A 15,910-nucleotide genomic window follows, 5' to 3' on the forward strand; every position below is an offset into this window, starting at 1 on the left:
GTGCCCTGCTTTAAATCCTACTGTGACTGTTTAGACTATTTAAATTAATTCTCAACCATGGCCTACAAGATTCTTCATCCATGGCCCCTACCAGCCTCTCAGATTCATTTCTTCTGGTCCCTCCATCCATCATGCTTCTATCACATTTGCCATCTTTCTACACCTTGAGCACCCCAAGCTGTGCCTCCTGATAGGGCCTTTGTACTGAAGCAGGACTAGGGTGAGATACACTCAAGGGGGTGCTCACTTTTAGGTCCTTCAAGGGCAGGGTCATTACACTAGCTACTCTCACTGTCTGGAACACTCAAGATTTTTGTAGGATTGGTTCTTTATTATTTTTCATCTCTTCAAATATTTTCCCAGAATCTTGTTTCTTTTTCTCTTTTCTTTTACAATCCATGAATACTTCAATACCTCAGTATCTGTACTTTTGATTGGGTTTATTGATGTGCTGCCCTGTTTATTTTCTGTCTCTGCATCCACTGGAAAGTCACTTTCATGACCAACTGCCTCACTCATCCCTGTATCACCAGCATCGAGTAAAGTGCTGAGCACGTAGTAGGTGGTCAATAAATATCCAGGGAATGAATGAAGGTCACATAACTCACACTGATTTCAGAAGAACATCTGGGAGCTAGAAATGTGGGCCTGGCCAAGTCAGGCAAAGAAAAGTTAAGAATCCAAAGCAAAGTACTTTGCAATTCAGGCCACTCAAAGCGAAGGATGTGTGGTTTTGATGTCTGCATTAACACAGTTTCTTTGGGAATTGATTTTTGAGTGTGATGGGATGTTGATGTGTTATGGAGATAGCCATTGGATAGGGAATTCTTGTTTTAGAGGCAGATACTCACAGGTTAAAATAAGACTCGATTCTGACTGCTCAGAGACTGATGCATCTATTAATCAGTTTTTGCAGTAAAAATAGGGCACAGGGCAAGACTATACACATGAGGGCTTTGTTCCTGACTCAGTCTGGAAGAAAGGTTTAGCTGGAAAGCCCAAGAGTTCAGTTTCTTGAACCATGAGATCTGTGTAATGATGTGATGTCTTTATCTCAAACTCAGAAATGGACCATACAGAAAACCTTTTTAAAGTTTTTCTCAAATTTTAAGGGTCAAATAAAATAGTAATCTTCAGCTGGCAATAAATTCTTCCACTCATCAATGAGTTTTAGGCCTACTGAAAAAAGTAGATCTTCCAGAACCTAATTTTCATCCAGAGATTAGTTTGAATTTGCCTTCAAATATTTGTGGGTCTCACTTCAAGTGATCCAGAGGAAGAAACAGAAACTCTGACATGGTGACATGGTGTCCCATACATATAAAATTCAGCTCTTTGAAACTCAGTAAAGTTGTTGGTATTTAATAAAATAAGAATCTGATCCAAACTCTTATTTTGCCACATAATTCCCACTAACCTAAAGTCATTTGTAAGTAGACTTCTCAATATAGTTTCCTTTTTTTACATTTAAAAGTCACAGAAATTATACCTGCCTATTACAAAATATTCAAATATGAGACCTTCCTCTCTAAAATGACATATATTTGTGCCAAAATTTTATTATTATTATTAACTTAATCCTGGATCAAGGAAATGTTTCTATTTTGATATACATAGATTTATTCATTTGTTCAGCAAACATTTTCGGTGTACCTGCTATGTGCTGGGTGCCTTGCTAGAGACTAGGAATGCAGTGGTCAGTAAAAGAGACAAGGTGCTTGACCTCATGCTTAAACCCTCGTGGGGGAGACAGACAACAAGCAAGTATACATTGACTTCATGCTTAAACCCTCGTGGAGGAGACAGACAACAAGCAAGTATACATTGACTTCGTGCTTAGACCCTCGTGGAGGAGACAGACAACAAGCAAGTACACATTGACCTCGTGCTTAGACCCTCGTGGAGGAGACAGACAACAAGCAAGTATACATTGACTTCATGCTTAGACCCTCGTGGAGGAGACAGACAACAAGCACGTATACATTGACCTCGTGCTTAAACCCTCGTGGAGGAGACAGACAACAAGCAAGTATACACACATGGAGAGCATATATAGACTATTTTAGATTCTATGGAAGGATTAAGTGGTTGCTGGGACCAAGTGGGAAGAGTGGTCAAAGAAGAAACTTCTGTCTAAACTGAAGCTTGAAGAATGGGAAAGAGTCAGCCAAGGGAAGAAATGGAGAACAGCATTCCAGGCAGGGTGAAGTCTCATGGTAGGAAAAGACCTGGCCTGTTGAACACATAGAGTTCAAGAGCCCCTTTCTTATATCTTACAGCATCCTTCTTCCAGGGATACTTAGTCTAGAATCACCCTACTCCATATTTTGGTGGAAAAGTGCCTGATGTACCAACAGTGAGAACCTCAGACTGACACTCAGCTTGGGTGGTGTTTAACAGCAAAGACTGAAAACAAGTTAGAATCAGGTTAAATCCACTTCAGTTAATCTCCCGAGACAGAGCAGCAAAGCTTCACATCTCCATACTGTCAAAAAAAAAAAAATTGATGAAACAATTATACTCCATCGTTCTCCAAAACTCCTTTGTCTAACGACATGAATTTACTGTCTCTGTGAGGATGATTTTTATTCTCATGCAGATGTAAATTTCATGTAGTTATAATGCGTGAAAATATTTATTCTTCTATTTTTTCTTTTTCTACTATCCTTTTTAGATACATCTCCATTTGTGGACTCCAAAGTAATCATTTTTCTCAAATATATGTTTTTTAAAATAATCAAGTTGTTCATGTCAGAGATATACTTATCTATTTTCTGTACTGAACACATTGACAAACTTATCTATCATCTGCTATGTGACTTTAAGGTTGTTTTCAGATGCAGTGAAAATGTTTAAAAATAATAATATACCTAATATAGAACAGTCTGCTTTTTAAAATGCCTCCATATGATAGAGTTATATGGGATGCATCACAGGATAGCATTTTCTGATCTCTACCATTCATTGTTACATAATCTTCCAAACAGACTGAAGCAATGCTTGGGACTACCAATAGTTACTAGTACCACTGCAGAAGATTATGTTTCTAAGAAGAAACTAATAAAAACAAAAGAATCCCACTGTTGTGGTGATCTTCAAATACACTATTTTTATAGGTTTTGAATGTTATAGTGAGAGGGGAAAATATAATATTCTATGCATGGGTAAGTTTATTTTATTTAAAGTCTATGTATATGTAGATGAACCCATTCCCTACATAGTAGGAATGAAGGAGTAGCCAAAACCTCCTACTCTGCAAGATATTAGTTTCCCTAGATGATGATCTTAGGGTGTCTGAAAGGTTTACATGAATGAGCTCTTTGGGTTAGATCATCAAGCGTCTTTATCAAGAAGCAAATGAAATACAGGGGCGTATCACATAAGCCATTTCTGACTGCTCTGTAGAGGTCAACTCTAATTTTAGATAGGGCCTCAGGAACTGAAGCTCTCAAGCAGACCATAATTCTGGAATCCTAGAAAAGTGGAATGAAGTGAGAAAGCAACAACACAGCAGCTTAATGGGGATCTGATTCTGATTAACCTGGGTTACTTTGTTCAGTTGCTTCTTCTCTCTGGGATTTGGTTATCTTGCCCATATTGCCAAGGGATTGGCCTAGATCAAAGTTTTAAAACTTTTCTAAGCATGGAGCCCCCTGTTCGTACAGAATGATAGGTGCTATTCCCATTCATGTACATGAAGCAGAAGAGGAAGTATGCTAGTTGAAGCAAGGACAAGGTAGGCTGTCCCTACCCTCTTGGCCTTACCCTTGACCAGCAAATATCACCTAGGTGCTTCCAATTCTATGATTTCAGTCTCCCGAGGCAGTAAATTGAATAGTAGAAATGAGAAGATAAAAGCTAGTTGAGAAAGTCATTTCACCTTGAAGCCTCATCTCTAACATAAAAAGTTGGACTGAATGATATCTAAAGACCCTTCCAACTCAAAAGAAGTGGAAACTATGTGATAGTATCTCACTGCCAGTGATATTAGGAATTCACAAATAGACAAGGAGATTAGTTAAATATGGAAATCTTTCCAGGAAGTAATACATCTAAGAGATGATTAATAACTGTATGACTGATAAAAAGGCATGTTATCAAAATCCAAGCATGAACCCAAGAATGCATCCTAAAAAAGAAAGCCATAATTTCAAATGTAACCAATGTAAAATTCAGAACAATATGAGCCAATATCTAATGAGTCCTTGCTGAGTGCCAGGGCACCAAATTAAGTACTTTAAATGTATCATATCAGAAATATTCACAATAACCTTATGCAGTAGGTCCAATTTTTATCCCCATTGTATTGAAGAGGAAACAAAGACTTGAAGAAGCTAAGTATCTTTTCTTAGGTCAGACATCTGGGACAAATATTAAAATTGGATAAAGAGTTCTACAATAGGTATTCTCAGATGTAGACTTGTTTGGGTCTGAGAAGTCATGTAATAGGAGCTATGGTGGCAGAGAAGGGAGAGTTGGGACAAGGACTCCCTGGTGAGTTTCCAGCACTGTTTAATGGAGTTCCTGAGCAGGGGCCAGTAGGACCGCTCCTGTCAGCCTAGCAGACCCGCATGAATAACAACACAACAGCACATCAACAGCAGCAGCCTGCAACAATAACCACAAGGAGAGGACTGAACTTGCTCCTCTGGATTCTTCTCGTTTATCTTCACAATTCTTTGAAGGAGATAAAAGCCAAGGTCTGTTTTAGAGAGGAAGCAATCAAGACACAGGGAAGTGAAGCCATTTGCCCAAGATCACAATAGTGGCCATGAGAACAAAAGCAACAGCTTCCCTTGGGAACAGTGATTCCTAGTAGTTTGATCCCACACTGCTTTCTTGCCTGAAAACAACTATCAGAATCAACTTATCAGTTCTTTCAATGATACTTTACTTTTAATTTAATTGACTTATTTTTGGCTGCACTGGGTCTTTGTTGCTTTGTATGGGCTTTCTCTAGTTGAGGCGAGCAGGAGTTACTCTCCAGATGCAGTGCACAGATTTCTCGTTGAGGTGGCTTTCTGTGGGGGAGTCCAGGCTCTGGAGCGCAGGCTCCAGTAGGGTCGTGTGTGGTCTCCAGCAGTGTGGTGTGTGGGATTAGGTGCTCCACGGCATGTGGAATCTTTCTGGACCAAGGATCGAACCTGTGTCCCTTACGCTGGGAGGTGGATTCTTATCCACTGTGTTACCAGGGAAGTCCTACAATGATACTTTATGTATACATATGTAAATACAAATAAATTTTCTTTCCCACCCCCGCCTCCCCCGCCCCACCACTTCTCATACAATGTGGTAGCATATTCTACCTGGGCTTCCTTGGTGGCTCAGACGGTAAAGAATCTGTCTGCAATGCAGGAGACCCAGGTTCAATCCCTGGGTTGGGAAGATTCTCTGGAGAAGGGAATGGCTACCCAATTCAGTATTCTTGCCTGGAGAATTCCATGGACAAAGGAGCCTGGTGGGCTCTACATATGCCTCCTAGCTGTTCTTTTGGTTGATTAGCAATACTTCTTAAAGATCAATCTATACTGTATGCAAGGGACTTCTTTGTTCTTTTTTTCCCTTTGATTGCATAATATTTTTTTGTACAGATAAAAAAATCATCTTGATGGACTTTTAGTCCATTTCCATTTTTTTTGTCATTACAAACAGTGAGAAATGAATAACCTCATAGGTATCTCACTTTCTACATGTATAAGTATGTCTACATAGGGGTTCTTAACCAGGGGCGATTTTGCCCATCATTGGCAATGTCTGGAGAAAAGTTTTGGTTGTCATACCTGGGGAAGGAAGTGCCACTGGCTTTGGTGAGAGGAGCTAGGGATGCTAAGTATCCTAGAAGACAAATAACAAACTCACAGCAAAGAATAATTCAGCCCAAAATGTTATTAAATGACAATGCCAAGATTGAGTAGCCCTGGTCTATAGAAAACATTTCTAAAAATGGGATTGCTGTGTCAAAAGATATTTGCATCTCTTGTTTTGCTGAACATAACCAAGTTAATCTCCGAGGAAGTTGTACTAGTCAACATTCTTCAGGGTCATGTGTGAAATGCTTGCTTTCTCAAAAACCTCACCAACAGTATTATCATATGTTTTGATCTTTGCAAGTCTAATAGTCTTAAAAATGGTATCTCAGTAAAATTTACTTGCACTTCCATTACTATAGTGAATGAGCATCTTTTCATATATTTAAGAGTAATTTATATCCCTTTTACCCATCTTTCTATAATTTGTTAGTGTCTTCCATAATAATTTGGAGGAGCTCGTTATTAGCTAAAACCTTTGGGCAGACTAGTTTCACTTTCCTTTTCATTGTCAAGAAATTGTTATCCACTTGCCAATCATTCTAGATAACTTATTCAAATCATTTCTGTTAAGAGTTTGTCATAGGGTCCACAAATATTACTTTCTGCTGCACTTTTAATCTTACCTGCTGTTCCCTCCATCTCAACCAAGTAACAAATGTTAATTGAACATACCTTTTTAGATTTCCTAAAATCTAATGACATTGTTATCCATCTATATACTTTTGTTACTAACTCTCCAGTGCTTGAAAAAGATACAGAAATATATTCTTTAAAGCTCTTTAAAAAGCTGACATACCCTATTCTGGAAAGAAAGAAGGCTTTGAAAGAGCATGCAAAGACCAGAGGTGCTGAGAGACAAAATGTGCAGGACATCTTCAGGATCTACTCTGTACCACTTAGTTCTTGCTCTTAATTGCTACATTAAGTCCTTTTCTCTCTACCCACTTGTTTCAAGAATTTAAACAAACTGCTTTTTTAAGACTAAGATCACTGCTATCATTGCTAAGAAGAATGAGGTTCAGAATCATTCTTGAATTATTCTAGAATTCTAGAATTATCAAAGACAGATATACCATATAATAAAGCACACAGAGCTGCTTTATTAATTTATGAAGAAAGTGGCTATCACTCAAGAAGAACATGAGAGGCAATGTCATGAACTTGAACCTGTATGGATACAAATGATCCATGTGGCCATCCATCTGGATGCCGCTGACTGTTAATGGGGACATGAAGTTACAAGCATGAAGAGCTTCATCATTTTGCACACCCAGCATGTGATGTGTACCTCTTGGCCTTCTCCCATAGTCATCTGCCAAAATTGTATTACAGTGTAGTGTTTGTAAAATCTGTGACTGCTTTAAAATAGTACTTTTATTTTCCTGCTTAATAAATTTATACACTCACTGCAAAAACTTGAAATATAGTAATATATAACTTACACTGCAAAAATCTGCCTTGATGTCATCCACAAAGGAGAACCAGGATAGCAGCATTCCTACCTGTAATACTTCTTTGATTATTGGACATATTATTATATATTTTATTATCTTTTCCTAAAAATGAGATTCTGTTCCATCTATTGCTCTAAACCTGATTTTTACATTTTAATATATATATTTTCCCTTCTGTATAGACTAACTTTACTCTTTGTTGATAGCTACAGAATGGCCACAAGATAGATGAACCATGACTAACATGACCATTTGTCTATTGGTAGATATTTAGGTTTCTCTAGACTTTTTAGTGTAATAAATAATGCCATGAGGAACATCCTTTTTCCTGTGTCTTTATGTATCTTGAATAAATGTTTCCTTAGGATAGATCCTATAAGGCAAATGTATTCACTTATTTTAGATAACTGCTTTTAAATACAATAAAAGAAATACATGTTTATGGTAAACCAGTGAAACTGTATAGAAGGACAAGAGGTGAAAAGAAAGGCTCTCATTCTACTTTCTACTCTCAAACCCCAGAACCCCTCCCAGGAGTATCTGCTTTTAATAGTTTCTTGTGAGAAAATGCATTCATAATTTTAATAGAGGATCTCAAAAGCATCTGGAAACTGTACACGAGTGTAGTCCTGTTTCTTTTTTCTTCTTCTTCTTTTCTTTTTTTGACGGGGGCGGGGAGGAGGTGGAGGAGGGGGTAGGTAAAATCCTTTTATTTTCAGGTAGTCAGGGTGCTACTGCTAACAAGATGGCAGACTTTAAGGGAAGCTTGAGAATTTTCCCCACAGCACAACCAGCCTCATCATAAACCACAGTGTGAAAAGCTGAGTTGAGGAAAGCCACGACTAAAAGGTCTTGTGGAAAAAAGGAAAGACAAGAGGGCAGGTGTGGGATGGATCATAGTTTCCTGGCTTTAAGTCAGTCCAGAAGCCTCACAATCTGCTACATTAGCTCCAGACCCTCCCAGAACTTTGAAGGTTAGTGAGAGTAGGGAGGTAGGTCCAAGGGAAGATAGGCTGGCAGAGGAGAAGAACCAGCAGCAGTTAGTTACAAATTACACTGGTATTCTAGAAGGTGCTGCTGTTTCCAGTGAGATGATAAAGATCCCATCTTTATCAGGTACCAAGTAGCTCAGGTTGTTATATACCTGAGTTGCAACTGGCAGCATCTCCGTGACTCCCCAAGAACTAAATGATTAAGAAGACCTAAGAGAACTAAACCCAGAGAACTCAGACAACTTGCCCAATATTACTTGTTCTTACAGGGATTCAAACCATGACTTTTCCAAGTTCCGAATCTCTTCTTTTCTTTCTCGCAATGTGAGGGTTCCCTTTGTTGTAAAAGACCAAAAGCTGCATTGGGAGACTGGGAGTGAACGCATGGGTTACCTCCAGCATGCTTTGCAGAGATGAAACTAGAATCCAGGAAAGCCCCGAAAACCAATCTTAGAACTGATAGCCTGCATTCTGGTTGAGGTAGGGGACAGCAACCCCCAAGTTTCACCTCACATGACATCAGTTTCCATTTCAATTGCATCATAGTGCCATTTCAGATAGGGGCAATGGCTGTACCACACCCCAGAAGGAGCAATGAGTGAAATATTCAAAATGCCTGGTTAACATCATCATCAGAAAGACTTCCTCATTTCAAACTGTGTTAGTCGCTCAGTTGTGTCTGACTTTTTGTGACCCCATGGATTCTAGCCTGCCAGGCTCCTCTGTCCATAGAATTCTTCTCCAGGCAAGAATACTGGAGTGGATTGCTATTTCCTTCTCTGAGGTCATTTCAAGGAAATTCTGATAAAGGTACCATGTGGCTTCTTTTACAGTGTGATCCAAGAAAGTCTTAAAACCATCCCTCCCCTTTGAAAAATAGTGGTTCCTTTTGAACAACACTTTTTCAGATGCCTGAAATTTTACTGTCAAATCTCCCTCTGGGCTTAAGTCCCTACAATCTGTCCTAATCAAACTTCTGTGATACAAGCCACGCCTTAAACTATCAGGAAGTTGAACATTAGGTGAATGACTATTTGGGGAAGGTTTTGACAGCCCAGGGAAAGGGGAAGAAGAGAACTAAAGTCATCACATTTGCTGACATGTAAGCAAATGTGACACAGCGGGGAGGATCAAGCAACAGGCCCCTTTTAAAGTTTTGTCCTGATTTTACAAATAATTGGCAAACAAATAACTCCAGAATGTCAAAATCACCAGGATCATCAGTTAAATATTAATATCATTCTCCCAAATGGTGCTTCCCAGTACATATTTGCCTGAAAGAAAATCCCCAAAGAAAAGGTGAACACATAACGACAAGAGGGTGAAATCTTGTTCTATGGGCACCATTTGGAGAAGGAAAGGAGAGGAAGTAACACTTTAGTGGTTGATTTATCTTTTGAATGATTTTTTTTTTTTTTTTTTGCTAGTAGGTTTACATGGTTCTTTCAAATCCTCTAGTTTAACCCAATGATTCAAGGACTGTTATTATTTCCACTTAAAAAAAAAAAAAAAAAAAACAGCAAAGCAACCAAAAAATTGAGACACTTGCCTGAGGTTGTACAGATAATCTCGCAGAAAGGGTCTGCCTGATGTGAAAGTTCTGCTTCTGTCCCACTCAGCCTCATCAGAGGAGAAAGTTGAAGTTCTGTTGTTTTCAGAAGGGTGGAGATGTCTTTTCATGGATGATAGATACACAGCTTCTTACTGATGTATCTGCTGGACTAGCTGAGCAGCTAAGGAGCCAATATTACACCAGCAAAGAGGGAGTTCTGTGCTCCCACTTTGAAATTCAACATAAGCACTGCACTACGAAACGGCAGAAACAAATCTCTGCTGGGTCACGGCTTGGAGTAATCAACCACACAACTGATTGTTCAGCATTAGGTTCAGGGAATAAAAGTCTCCTACATTAAATCAGGGCAGGTACTAAGCCATGAAGCAGTCATTAACCACTCAGGTTCTGCAGTCATAGAATTGCGCTTGTATGCTCACTTATAAAAAGACTTGGCCCCTCTGAACCTCAATGTCCTCACCTAAAAAACAGGGGAATAATATACTTCATAAGATCATGACCAAATAAGATGCCCTTTGAGTGCCTGAAGTACAGGAAATGCTCCCAAAATCTTTTGTTTTTTCCTGCCTCTCTTTGAAAGAAAGTCACAATTCAAAATTCCATTTCATATAGTAATATAAAAAGAAAGGAGATATCAAAGACATTTGCACCAGCTGGACTTTGTACAACTAGGTGGGCATCAAGCATCTTCTTGGATAGTGTTTGATACACGTCCGACGTCTGGGGTGAAACTCTGGAATGGGTGGACAGCTTTGAACGTGGCCAAGAAAAGAAACAAGGTCAAGAGAAGTTCTGCGATCTCTCACCCGGAGCGGTGCCTGTTTTACTTTGTGTCTCTCTTTCTCTGGTGGCTTTTGTGTGGTTTCCTTGGAAGGTTTGAGGCTGGCCTTTTTCAGAAATAGCGCAGTTGTTTGGGATGATTACAGGCCATCACCATTTCCCAGAGATGAAGTTGTGTTTAGTTTGCTGACTGACTGTCCCCTGTGCCCGGCTCAGGGAAGGCACAGATTACCCTGCTGTTTACCACTTAGCAGATCTGAGGAGGCCTCAGGAATTGGAGAGACTGACCAAGCAGGAGAGACTGTGAGGGGGGAGCCTGATCATTCCTCTGGGAATGAGACTAAGCTTTGATGATGGAACATGACATCCATTTCAACAGAAGGCTCACCTGACAGTCTCTAAATATCTATGTTGGAACTCAACAAACATTAAGAAGTCAAAGGAGATCATCTGAGTTTGGAGAAACCTTCCTTGGAAATCTTGAAGCCACACTGCCCAATAAAGGTAGCTTCCAGGCTTGTGTGGCAACTGATCACTTGTTGTGTGGAGAATCCACATTGAGATGTGTTGTGAAATACATGATTTCAAAGACTTAGTCCTTAAATGTAATAAGTCTCAATTTTTCATGTCAATGATGTGTAGAAATGATAATAGAAACAGGGGGTTAAATAAAATACTGTGTTCTTAAAATTAATTATACTTTTTCTTTTTGCGATTTTTAGTGTGGCTAATAGAAAATTTTAAATTCCCTATGTAGTTCTCAATATGTTTCTGTGGCTTAACACTTGTTTAGAACTTCACATAGAATTTGGATCCCAATTTATCACTCCAGTTACTACTTATGTCCACTTGATGCCTTGACTATGATGATCCCAGGCTATTAACAACTCAAACTTATCCAGAAGGTTTCTATCCCAGGGCTTTTTGCTCTTGCTGTTTATTCTATTTTGTGCTCAGTCTCCTATATCTTCTCACATCTGGCTCCTTTTTCGATTTTTCTGGTCTCTTTTCAAATGCCTTCTCTCCAGTAAGGCCTGTGTGACTGTGACTACCAACTGATCATATCAACCTATCCTGTTCTCCATAGAGCACTTTATATTGTCTACCTTCCTGACTAGACTAGAACTCCATGAGAAAGTCTACTCTTTTCGTCTCTCTGCTTCCTGCACTCAGAATAGCCCTGGTTCAGTGCTGGCAAGAAATATTCCTGAATAGCTAAATGCACGAGCCTTAAGTCTGATTGAGACTATTTAAGCTGTGTTCCAACATGGTGCCCTTTGTTCATATCATCCTAATGGTGCACCTGTTGTGGACTAGCCACTGTGACAGACTTGAGGGATATCATAACGGATGTCTTGGTCTCTGCCCTCAGGAATGCAGGACTCGGTAGGTTCCAGGGAGCAGCTCTGTAGACAGAGTTGTCATGTTACTGCCATGAGCCTTCTGCTGCATTTCGCTATGTACACTACTAAGGAAATAACCCAACAGAGGTTAAAAACCAAGATAACCTCAAAGCTCAGACTCCTTGTTTACCACCTGTAGCTGCAGATGGTTGTTGAAAAAGCAGCTCTCTTGTGCTCTTCTGCTTTTGAAAACAGATTAACCATTCTGAAGACTATAATTAAGGGCAGGATCAGGACATGTATTTAGCTGTGGAAGAATCTAAAGTTTGGGAAGTTTGAGAAGATAGCTTGGCTTCAAAGGGCATATGTTTTCAGAGGTTTTTAAGGGAAGACTGATCTCTTAATACATCCTGAGATTACTAAAGCACGTTGAAGACCATTATGTGGAGAAGATGTCATTTTTGTTTATTTATATTCCACAAATATGTGTGGGAAAGACATGTACATTCCAAATGGTTAACCTTGGCTACCTCAGAGTTGTAGAGAAGGGTAGAATGCTAAGATACTAGAAATAATTTTATCACATGTCTCCATATTGCTTTATTTGTTACAATGAACATGGGTAGATTTTGTACTTTCAAAAATAAAGTTTCCAGAGAGAAAACTTTTTAGAAAGAAATTCCATAAAACTTCCCTGTATTTGATAGGGGGTACTTCTCACACCTTGACTTTTTTCATCTTAGTTCTGTGCCTCAGCTACTAAAGCAAAGGCCAGTCACCAAGCTTCATATCAAAAAGTGGTAAGTAAAGTCTGAGCTCATTTCTGGAGAATCTGATGGTGTCCTAGCTCCCCAAATACCCAGCAAGTGCCCTCATATATCACTGCTCTTTTGCCATAGTTAGGACTTCTTTAGCCTCTTTCACTGGGAGGGTATCCTTTATTGAGAGCATCCATCATAAGCCAGGTAATTAGTTTACCTGTTCCTATTTTAGTCTGCAATCATTACTTCAAGGGTAGGCATAATTATCTTCACATCTGAGAACAGATGTGGAAACTGAAGTTCAGGAAAGTTTGATGCTTGTTCCAAGGTCACAGAGATGGTTGGAGGCAGAGCCTAACTTTGTCCCTAGCCCTTTCCAATCTTGTCTCCAATTCACCACCATGTGTGCTACCTCTTTCTTAAGGATAAGCTAGAATGAAGTGTTTTACAACTTGTTCCATAACTGAACTAAATTCTATTCTCAACAGAAGCCTAATTCCAGGCACCTGTGAAGGGCTCCTGGCTCTCCAGGAGCTCTCCCCTAACTAGCCTTCCATGGAGCCTGCTGGTCTACCAATCTAACATCTCCTGGGATCCAAGGACAAGGACCTTTAGAAATCGGTAACATATAACATCATTACAAGTCACAAAGACCATTACGTGAATTAATTATCAAGGAATACATCCAGTAAGCTTCCAAGGAGATGAAACCTGGGGCCAGTATAACTGGATGGGATAGTAACAGAGCAGAGTCAGGAATGTCCTACAGGGGTGCCACTGTGGGACCATGGATAACCAAGGGACACAGAGAAGGCAGATGTAGAAAAGAAAGGTGCCACTAAAAGTATTTGTCACCAAGCAGGTCAGGCCTGAGCTCACTTGCCATGCTAATAAGGCCATGGATAGGCACAAAACAGAAAAAACTGGCACATGTGGAGTCTGCACTACCCATTCTAGCCAACAGTTCTGCAAATGCTGCTGTTTGTCACAAGTTCAGAGATATAAGACCCAGCAGTTCAATAAACAGAGGTCTGTCACTTCATCAAGAAGATGATTCAAATAACATGTTCTCCCAGGAGTCTGCTTCAGAGTGTCCTTCTAAGGCACCAAGGGCCAAGAAGGAGCATCTGGATATTTGCAGGGTTGGTTTACAATGGATCTTATCTAGTAATGGATTTCTAGAAGCCACCTGGACAAAAATATTGTCTTCCTTCTTCCTCAAATGGAATGTGTTTTTCCTCCCCACAGAAAAAGCGCACTTTGAAGGGTTCCATCGAACTCTCCCGAATCAAATGTGTCGAGATTGTGAAAAGTGACATTATCATCCCATGTCACTACAAATATCCATTTCAGGTAAGTCCATCAGGCCAGGGGTCTAGTTCTCCATTCCTTGGATGATGGCTGAAATGCTCAGTCACTGAACGAGAAGGTGGCACAGAGATGACTTAGACCATACCCAGAAGAAATCTGCTGTGTTCTTTCAATGACACATTCATTCAACAAAGATTAATTACAAAATTCTGAAAAAGTTGTCATCTCTCATTTCCCTTTTCCTCATGTCTTCCCTACCTCAAGGAAAGTCCTAATTACTGGGGGAGGAAAAAAAATAATCAAGAGCCCCAAGCCTAACATTTTGTAACCGCATTTTACTTATAATTTCGGACAATAGATTATACTCCTTGGTTATAAATTGATTGGAAGTTCTGGAATAAAAAGACTCAGATTTTAAAATCTGAGAATTATCTGACAGAATTGTGCTGTCCAAAACAGTAGCCACTAACCACATGTGAATGCTTACATTTAAATGTAAATTAATTCAAATTGCACAAGATTAATCAGCTCTGAGTCACACTAAGCCACAGTGAATGAATAAACATTTCACATCTTCAATAGCCACGGGCTAGTGGCTAATTTATTGGACAGCCAAGATTTTAAATTTCCATCACTGCAGAAGGTTCTATTGAGCAGAGCTGATGGAGAGTATCTTTAGTCTTTAGGTCATGACATTGTCTAAATCTTGTTACCACTCTTGATATTTATGGTTCTAAAAGAGTGGATATCTTCTTGCACATCCTGGGGTACCATTCATGTTTGTCAATCTGAGGAGTTAATATTTCATTTTTAATGTGGCATAGGAAAGAATTTTTTTCCTACTAGAAAAGTGACCTCCACAAGTTGGAATTTTTAGTACTGAAAGTAAAAGGAGTAACACGTATTTTTCTCATCATTGAAACTCCAATTACTAATGCATGCATAAAAAACAACCTGGTGAAATCCAAAGATCTGTTGTATAGTTAATAGTACTGGACCAATGTCAATTTCCTGGTTTTAAAGACGTATTTTGTTACGTTAAGATATATCATTGAATCTTCCCAGTGCACCAGGCCAGAGCACTTGGGTGGAGAGGGAGGTGAGAGGGGGGATCGGGATGGGGAACACATGTAAATCCATGGCTGATTCATGTCAATGTATGACAAAAACCACTACAATATTGGAAAGTAATTAGCCTCCAACTAATAAAAATAAATGAAAAAAATAAATAAAAAATAAAGGACAATGAAATGAAAAAAAAAAGATACATCATTGAAGAAATGTGGGTGAAAAGTATATAGGAACTCTGTACTATCTTTGGAAATTCCTAAATCACTGATTTCAAAATAAGTTTAAAGAAATCTCAGTTATATATTTATCATCTAATATCTTACCCTTTCATATACCAGAATTTTTTAAGCACTGAAAAATTAATGCAAGAAATATCTGCCTAGTTACGTGGGGAACTCTTTTCTCCAGCCATTTTAATGTAGTGATGGCTTATCTGCACAGCATTCAAACATCTAGCTAAAAGGGGCACCAGTCCCCAGATCACCCAGATGTTTGCCTTTTTGACGACAGCCTGAGACCCCACTCTCAGCCCAGTAACCCAGAGGGGCCGCTGTCAGTCATCCACCTCCGACTTCACAGCTCACCCTGAACGCTCTGTGTGTTTCCAGGTTGTTCACGACAACTACCTCCTGTATGTGTTTGCTCCAGACCGCGAGAGCCGGCAGCGTTGGGTGCTGGCCCTCAAAGAAGGTAATTAACCTCCTGTGCGACTGAATCTCTGAGACCTCTAGATCCTCGAGAAGGCTTGAGTTCCATGATCAAATAAAGGGCGGCTGACGGTCAAATATTTCTTCCTTTTGGTGTTGGTGGGGACT

At 39.5% G+C, this 15,910-nt stretch overlaps 1 protein-coding gene and 1 long non-coding RNA gene across 3 annotated transcripts in view; one reads left to right on the forward strand and one right to left on the reverse strand.

The window, feature by feature from the left end:
• The window catches only part of LOC133062610 (uncharacterized), a 40,518-nt gene that overhangs the window by 13,277 nt on the left and 11,331 nt on the right, over positions 1-15,910 (reverse strand). The window lies entirely within an intron of this gene.
• Positions 1-15,910, forward strand: part of ITK (IL2 inducible T cell kinase) — a 63,041-nt gene that overhangs the window by 6,019 nt on the left and 41,112 nt on the right. For both annotated transcript variants that reach the window (XM_061151827.1, XM_061151828.1), the window contains exons 2-3: positions 13,962-14,066; positions 15,704-15,785. In XM_061151827.1, coding sequence (XP_061007810.1) covers positions 13,962-14,066; positions 15,704-15,785 — 187 coding nt within the window. The remainder of the gene's footprint in view (positions 1-13,961; positions 14,067-15,703; positions 15,786-15,910) is intronic.

Source organism: Dama dama, chromosome 9 (assembly GCF_033118175.1).
Source record: "Dama dama isolate Ldn47 chromosome 9, ASM3311817v1, whole genome shotgun sequence".
In the NCBI taxonomy this organism is placed as follows: Eukaryota; Metazoa; Chordata; class Mammalia; order Artiodactyla; family Cervidae; genus Dama; species Dama dama.